Genomic DNA, 8161 nt, shown 5'->3' on the forward strand with positions numbered 1-8161 from the left:
TAAAGGAGGTTTAGTTTAAAACTAAAATTAAATAAATAAATAAAAATAGACCAACACTTCCCTGTGGGTCCGACACCCACATACTTACAGCCCTAGATCATATTCTCCAAGAGGCAACAGCAGGGCCTTAAGGAGCCAATACTCAAGAAAAACAAAAGTAGTAATTAAAAAAAACCCCAACCCCCAGACACTTATAATATCATCCTTCCCACTGCCAATAATCAGCATTTAGAGATTTCTTCTGCCGGTATTTGCATCCGAACCTCTGTCTTCATTGAATTTGCCGTGTCCCTATGTGACTTGATTTATGAGTTTTCAATTTTGTGGCCACCAATTACACAACTTGGCCGTGTGCTGGGTTTGTTTTAAACCCACTGGCTGAACAGTCCATCTCCTTTTTGCATTGTAAGAAAAAAATAACCACTAGGTCACCTCCTCAGCATTGTTTACAGCTTTACAGACCTCTCATACCCTCCCTTAGTCATCTCTTTTCCAGCTGAGAAGAGCTGCCAAACCTTTCCTTGTATGGGAACACGCTCTCACCTCCTTACCCTTTATTTTCCATAGTTCTGCTATACGATATGCTTCTGGAGTCATTTGGTAATGCCATATAGTCCTGCAATATTTTCCTAGTCTGCTACTGAGATTTCTCCCTGCCCCCCCAGCGCAGATTTACCTATCCTGACTCTGTATCACCTACGGACTCACTATTAAAAAAAAAAAGGGGGGGGTGTAAAAAAGTAAGTAGAGCTGTAAAGCACAAGTCCCAGCACCCATCCTTCTAGGATATCATCACCTCCTTCCACCACAAACAACTACTATTTGTTCCCATGGCTTGCTCCCCGGTTATTTCAAAGGAGGGGAAAACCTTTGTTTTCTCCAGCAGCAGCAGCTTCATCCCTTTGGTGAGGCTCCTCACCAAGTTCTTTGCAATCAGCTGGATCACCTTCCTCTACCTCCTTGTTGATTCCTTTAACCGCTTCTCCTAGACTGGCAAAGCACCACTTTCTCATGCAAAACTCACGCTGACTCTTTGCCCACTCCACAATATCCATCCATTCATCTACAGCTGCTTCTCTTTACTCACCCAACCATTCAGATTTGGGATTTGGAGAGGTGGGGGACACCCCTGCCAGATGCGCAGAGGGGGGAGGCTTAACATCCCATTGTGGCCCAGCGGCACCTCTCACCCTCCCTAGCCAACCCTTTCATCGGTCTATGGCCATTTGCATGCTGATGAACTTATTACTCACTTAAATCACCTGCTAATGCGTCCCCTCCCTCACTGAGAGGTAGATTAGAAGCTCTGCCCAGAAATGCCCTCCTTAAGTATCTCAGTTATCCTCACCCCCCTCTTAAGGTGTTAATTAGGGACACAAGTCAGGCACTGGGGGGGGGGGGGGGGGGGGGGAAAAAGAAACGCGGGCTGTGGCTGGGCGGGGGGGGGGGGGGGGGGGGAGAGGGAAAAAGAAAAGCTACTTAGGAAAAAAAAATAGTAATACACATCACTTTAGATTAGCAGGGATGTAGTATATTTGTTTGAAGAAGCACAAGGCATGGAGGAAACCATACCTTTAATGCTCTGCAAGGGGTGATGAGGAGCTGGGCCACCTGGATGCTCTGCTTCCCACCCCAAGTGAGATCAAGTTTTGCTTCACCAAGCCCTCAGCTGAAAGACTTACGATACAGAGCAGCTTAAGCAGGTGGGTTAACTCCCCACAGGAAAAACCCAGCCCCAAACATAAGGGAAAACAAACCAAAAAAACCCAAAAGCTTTCTGTATTGTATTACATCTGTAAAGGTTTTCACCTGCTCTCTCTCTGTTCAGGGCTTTCATCTTTCTGAGCCAAAATGTGCAGTTTTCTGCTTTGTGTCAGGAAAGGTGAGTATTAAAAAAAAAGGCCACCCATGCCTGTGGGTGGATTTAAGGACTTTTGTAACCCTTTCTTGCACTCTGTGAGTACAGAGAGGGGTTTCATTCCTCAGACAAGTGTTTTTAATGGCATGGGAGTTTAGTTTTAAGTGTGATTTGAAGGTCGGGGGGAAGCAAGAGGAGCATGAGCATCTATTTTAAAGCTTTGTTTAAGAACAAAAGGGATGTTTCTTGTGCTATAACTTGTGAAAGTATTTTCTGAAAGAACTTAGGAAGAAAATTAGAAGAAAATAGTATTTGCCTCCCCAAAAACTCATTTCACCACAAATCACAGTAAAAACTGCGCTGTGTCCCATCCTCCCCACTTCTTCCCGTGTAAGATTAATGCCTTTATGCCAATATTGTCATCAGGTACATCAGAGAGGGGCTTTCTCATGATGCTTCTGTGAAAGCATCTCTTTGAAATCTGTACCCACAGCACAGAAAAATCATCTCAGGAAAACTGTGGCATAGTTGGAAGAGGGATTAAATTTTCTCTCGAAATCATTGAAGCCATCTGCATTTATACAGCCAGTGTCATGTGAGGGCTGGGGTAGGGCTATGGGGTTCTAGGATGTTGCTTTATTATTTTTAGCCGGGTGCTGCAGAGATGCAAGGTGTATATAGCAAGCCAGTGGTTAAGAGTCCAGAAAGGGCTTCCAAAAAAAATTAGACAAATTAATAGCAAATTGGCCCATAAATGAATATTGAAGTGAATAGGACCTTTTAAACCTGTAATACTGCAATTGTAGCTGTCGGGAGAGTACACGAAGGAGTGGACTGCAGACACTGATCCAGCCCATGCAGACCCCTTAAATACTGTGTCCTGCCACCGTGGGGGCTCAGACCCCACCAAGTTACATGCTGCTTTTTTATGCTGCCCTCCTTTAGACCCTTGAAAGTTAAAACTTTGGAGGGGGTATCACCAGCTCCTTTCCCATGCTTCCACTAACCTGGGAAAAACACTCAGTTTAAGGGATGAGTGAGGCAAAGTGCTATACCCTCATGCTCTGCATAGGGCTGTGCTGCCTGTAAAGCAGTGACAACAGGAGCGTGCTTATTTGTGCTCTGCCAGGGCTGAAGCCACCCTTCCACCTGCTGTGCATGATATAGGATTTAATTTGAAGGACAAATGAAGGGGAAGGGTTATATTTGCAGAATGCTGTAAAGCTGTGCTGCCAGCAACCAGTCATTAGGGAAGGCTGCTTTGCAATACTTTGGGTTTTTGTTGTTATAAATAACAATATTTAACTTTATAGAGCTTTACTGTTAGCTCTTCCAGACCTATGACCAGGAACAGCGAGTAAACAAGAGGTACCAAACCTCCTTATCCACCAAAACCTGCTTCTTTTATTAGCTTTTCTCTTTGCTTAGAATAAGGTTTTTTTCCTGCCTTTTTTGGGGGGAATAGTTTTGTTAGAGAGGAGACAGGTGGGGGAAGCGCATCCTGAGATACCTTTTACTATGGGTGTTACTGGATTGTGTGTCATGTGCTGAAATAACGTGTTTCTCCGCATCTTTTCTCTTTGGATCAGAGCATGAGATCCAGATCTGGACACACCAGCCAGTTCAAACTTAAGGGCTTGCCACATCCCATTTATTTCCAAGTCTGATTACTATATGTTCAACTTACCATACGCCTTTTTTTTTTTTTTGAGGTTGCGTGTGTTAATTCAGGCATATCTGAAATATGGAACATCTGCCAGTGGGGAGATGAATACAGGAGGGACTGTGGTGATGCTGCCTATTTATTCCTTGGGACATCCCAATGCTCCCACCCATCTTCCGTTTATCCACATTTCTGAGTTGCTGTTGGCACTAAATGAATATTTTGACTTCTCAGGCTGCTGAAGCCCTAATGCAGGTTCATGTCCTGGAGGCTGAATGATGCATGGGGACAGAGAAGGCTGAAAACCTCTCCCTTAAAGAAACGTTTTTTTAAGTCTTAACAGACATGGGTCATACTGTCACGATTTTTTTTTCCTGAGGGATGTTACTAAATCAAATTTCTTGGTTCTCTACTTGAAGAACAGACCCCGAAAGGTCAAATGGGGCAGAAATGGGAAGAGATCCTGACTACTCGCTGAGATGTGGTAAGAGGAAGGGGGAAAAAAAAAAAAACCACACAAAAAACCACCACACAGAAAAAAACCACCACAAAACCATTGCTTTTGTGAAATCTAGCCATGAAACTAATTATTCTGGAGATCTGCTGCGTCAGCATCCATCCTGCTGGCGATGGGCATGGGCCACAGGAGACAGACGCAACATGTGCTTTGGAGGTCCCTTATGCCTTGTGTCAGACACTCAGTGCTGACCTGAGCGGCTCCTCTTGCCTAAAAAGGACTGCTAAAATTGCTCTTTTTTTTTTCCAGACTGAGAAAGAGAAGAAAATCAAGGCATAAGCAGCATAAAGTAATTTTTGGTTAATGCGTGGACAAGTACACAGATGGCCAAACTGTCCGAAACAAAAGAGGATAGAAAACATGGTACTAACAATGACAAGAAATGGTACCCAAGGTTTTTTAGGCTGAAATAATCACTTCGTTAAGGTATCTGAAGTGCCAAAGAGTGCTGGGTTGTCACTGCAAGGCCATCCTGGTACTAAAATGTGTCTGCAAGGATGGAGCTGGGTGTGATGATGCTGAGCTCCACGTCCACCCGAGCATGCTTGCAAGTGGGCAAGGTTTGATATAATGTGATTCTGAACCAAAAAGATGCATAATTGGTATTTAATGCACCATGAACATATTTTTCACTGCCTTCAGAGGTGTCAAAGCTGTATTGGTCTACCTGGGAAGGAGAGAGTGCTGTAACTGTATGGAGAAAAAAAACCTAATGACACTATTTTATATGTACTAGGGATAAAATATGCCACTATTGATGTCAGATCTGAACTCACCTAAATAGTTACTGATGCTTTTATTCATAGCCAGGTACCTTCATTGCTCCAGTGCTATTGACTATTACTGGGCATAATCATCATTATTATTAAGTATGTTATGAAATTATTAATTTTTAATAGATTATATATTTTTAAAAAGTATTTTAAAATGTGTATTTTTAAACAATTTTTGAAGCCTTGCACAGTGATTAAAGCAGTAAACTCAAGGCTTTGAGTCATGAACTCTTTCAGGGGGCTGCTTCAAACCCCAACTCATGCTGCAACCCTGGTAAAAGCTGCTCCTGAGCACAGACCCAGGATGGTGAGACTTAAACATGTGCCGTCCAGCAATGCCACTGCACAGCATCACTGTGACCTGCAGATCGCTATTTAGCTTGTGGCATCCACAGCCCCAGCCACAGTCGCTCTGGCTATAGCAGCCTTCCTGGTTGCTGCAAGTAGTTTGATGGGGACAAACTCCCCAGTGCATTTAGGTGGTTTAAGGAGCACCAGTGCTTTACCTTCCGGTTTGGGGCAGCTTTGGCTGTTCTCAGCCTGCCTGGATGCTGCCCAGCCTTTAAAAGAGCTGGAGAAAAGACATGGATGACCCCTTGCCTGTGCAAGAGGAAGGCTCCTTTTTAATTATTTCCCTCTACATGGGGCTGTGTGCTCCCTCCTTTGCATTTTCTGTAGCTGTGGGCTTGGTTCAGCACCAGCTGGTACTTGCCGACTCCTGTGAGAGCTGCAGTTTGCCTTTGTATTCAGCAATCTCATGTACCCGTGCAGTCCCCGAGGTCCCTAAATAGGCAGCGTTAACGCTAGAGGCACCAAACACTAGTGATCAGGTTGCATTTTAAAACAAGATGTGGCACTGCTGGAGCATCCCTGCAAAATTTGGGACACGGTGCCCTCAGCGCCACCCGGGGATGCACTGCTTTGCAGTCAGATTTGGACTTTGGATACAAAGCACTTTTGGATTGTACAGGGAAGACTCTGGCATGGCTTTTCATCCCAAACACCTTCCCCAGACTGCAGGGAGGCCAAGAGCAGCCTGCCAGGTACGCAACAGGACACAGTTACAGCACTGCACTTGCTGCTCACCAGCCCCATGCTGTGTCACATGGCCCCTGCTCTCACTCCACACGCATTTACAACCACTTGCAATAGGCGGACAGTACTAGAAGCTAAAGGATGTGGGAGAAAAAAATGCATTCTTGCAGCTTTCCCTCCCTCCAAGCCATCCCAAAAGGGAGCAAACTCATAGTAACAGGCTGCAAAGTGAAGTGAAAAGCAAGTCTTTATTGTGCATGGAGCAAAGATTGCACTGATGGAGCCGTTGAGATCAGCACCTCAGCACCGTCCTGTGGTCAGCCATGCGCCGTGGTCCAGCACAGCCCCTCCGGTGACCCTTCACTCCCTCCTCACCCCATGGAAAAATCAGGCAGACGGGGGTTTTGCTGCCACCTGCCCTTCCCAGAGACCTGGCCACACTGCCCATCCTTGGCCCTGCATCCAGTGGCCAAAGGGTATCAATGGCTACCATGGCACACTGTAGTTCCTGAAAAGCAGCTGAATAAATAGTGATAACCAAACGGCCTTTCCTGTGGGGTGCCAGTGATGAGCCACCCCCCCCCTTTGGGCATTTCCCACTCCCCGGGTGCATCTCCACTCCTGTGGGGCAGGGAGGGACCATGGTGGCCACGTGCAGGCAGGGACACGCAGGCAGGGACGCACAGGCGTCTCAGGCTGATTTTAAAGAACGGTTTATTCGCTCGGAAACAGACGGTCGCATCCCTTTGACCTAGATTTAAAAACCCAGTGTGTACAAAGTCACAGTCACGGCTTGAAGAGCACAAGGCAGCACCCTCGGAAAAAAAAGTCATTAAAAGTCCCAGCATTATGTACAGCTAAGTGCCAGCTCGAGTATTCACAACACAGTAACGTACTGCAATTAGTCGCTTAAAAGTAGTTCCCTCGAGAAACAACCTTCTGCTCCGGCGGGGCCGGAGTCCATCCCATCCTGTCCATCCATCCATCCGGCAATGCTCAGTGCCGTTGGCAGGTGTGCAGGCGGGAGGCATCAGTGGGGCCGTGCTCTCGCTGGAGGCGACACGCCAGCCCCTCGGCGCACTGGCACCGCTGGAAGATCTCCAGGCTGTGGGTGCCTTTCCGACGGTGCCGGGCTGCCACCTGCCCTTCCCAGAGACCTGGCCACACTGCCCATCCTTGGCCCTGCATCCAGTGGCCAAAGGGTATCAATGGCTACCATGGGACACTGTAGTTCCTGAAAAGCAGCTGAATAAATAGTGATAACCAAACGGCCTTTCCTGTGGGGTGCCAGTGGAGGACCCCCCCCCCCCCTTTGGGCATTTCCCACTCCCCGGGTGCATCTCCACTCCTGTGGGGCAGGGAGGGACCATGGTGGCCACGTGCAGGCAGGGACACGCAGGCAGGGACGCACAGGCGTCTCAGGCTGATTTTAAAGAACGGTTTATTCGCTCGGAAACAGACGGTCGCATCCCTTTGACCTAGATTTAAAAACCCAGTGTGTACAAAGTCACAGTCACGGCTTGAAGAGCACAAGGCAGCACCCTCGGAAAAAAAAGTCATTAAAAGTCCCAGCATTATGTACAGCTAAGTGCCAGCTCGAGTATTCACAACACAGTAACGTACTGCAATTAGTCGCTTAAAAGTAGTTCCCTCGAGAAACAACCTTCTGCTCCGGCGGGGCCGGAGTCCATCCCATCCTGTCCATCCATCCATCCGGCAATGCTCAGTGCCGTTGGCAGGTGTGCAGGCGGGAGGCATCAGTGGGGCCGTGCTCTCGCTGGAGGCGACACGCCAGCCCCTCGGCGCACTGGCACCGCTGGAAGATCTCCAGGCTGTGGGTGCCTTTCCGACGGTGCCGGGTACACACCTGCCCTTCCCGCAGCACTGGCTTGCAAATTTTGGACCAGAAGTGACGGGCGCAGCACAGCCCGGCCGCACAGTCTGACGAACGCAGGCAGAAGTCCCCTTCCTCACCTGCATGGGGACAGCATGGCATGTGCTCAGCCTGGGATGCTCCCACGGGGGGATGGTGGGGCAGGTGGGTATCCCCCACGGGTGACAGTGGACACCAGGGCAGGGTGGGCATCCCGGACCGACCCCATGAGGGACAGTGGGGCAGGGTAGGCAGCCACCCATGGGGTACAGTGGGGTCACAATGCTGGGGACCCGCTTACCTTTGGCAGTGGGGAGCCAGGCGGGAGCAGGCGTCCGGCGGGGCAGCACCTCAGTTCCGATTTCGTCCAGCTCGGCGGCGCCGTGGGGAGGTTCTGGGGGGCTGCAGAGCCCTGCGGGAGGCAGCGGGACGCCTGTCAGCC

General features: G+C 48.5%; 1 protein-coding gene across 1 annotated transcript in view; it reads right to left on the reverse strand.

The window, feature by feature from the left end:
• Positions 1-7569: 7569 nt before the first annotated feature.
• The window catches only part of DKK1 (dickkopf WNT signaling pathway inhibitor 1), a 2233-nt gene continuing 1641 nt past the window's right edge, over positions 7570-8161 (reverse strand). Inside the window, exons 2-3 of the mRNA XM_009332773.1 lie at positions 8021-8131; positions 7570-7820 (exon numbers count right to left, since the gene is read on the reverse strand). Coding sequence (XP_009331048.1) covers positions 7570-7820; positions 8021-8131 — 362 coding nt within the window. The remainder of the gene's footprint in view (positions 7821-8020; positions 8132-8161) is intronic.

The sequence above is a fragment of the Pygoscelis adeliae genome, unplaced genomic scaffold, assembly GCF_000699105.1.
Source record: "Pygoscelis adeliae isolate BGI_AS28 unplaced genomic scaffold, ASM69910v1 Scaffold139, whole genome shotgun sequence".
NCBI classification, from domain to species: domain Eukaryota; kingdom Metazoa; phylum Chordata; class Aves; order Sphenisciformes; family Spheniscidae; genus Pygoscelis; species Pygoscelis adeliae.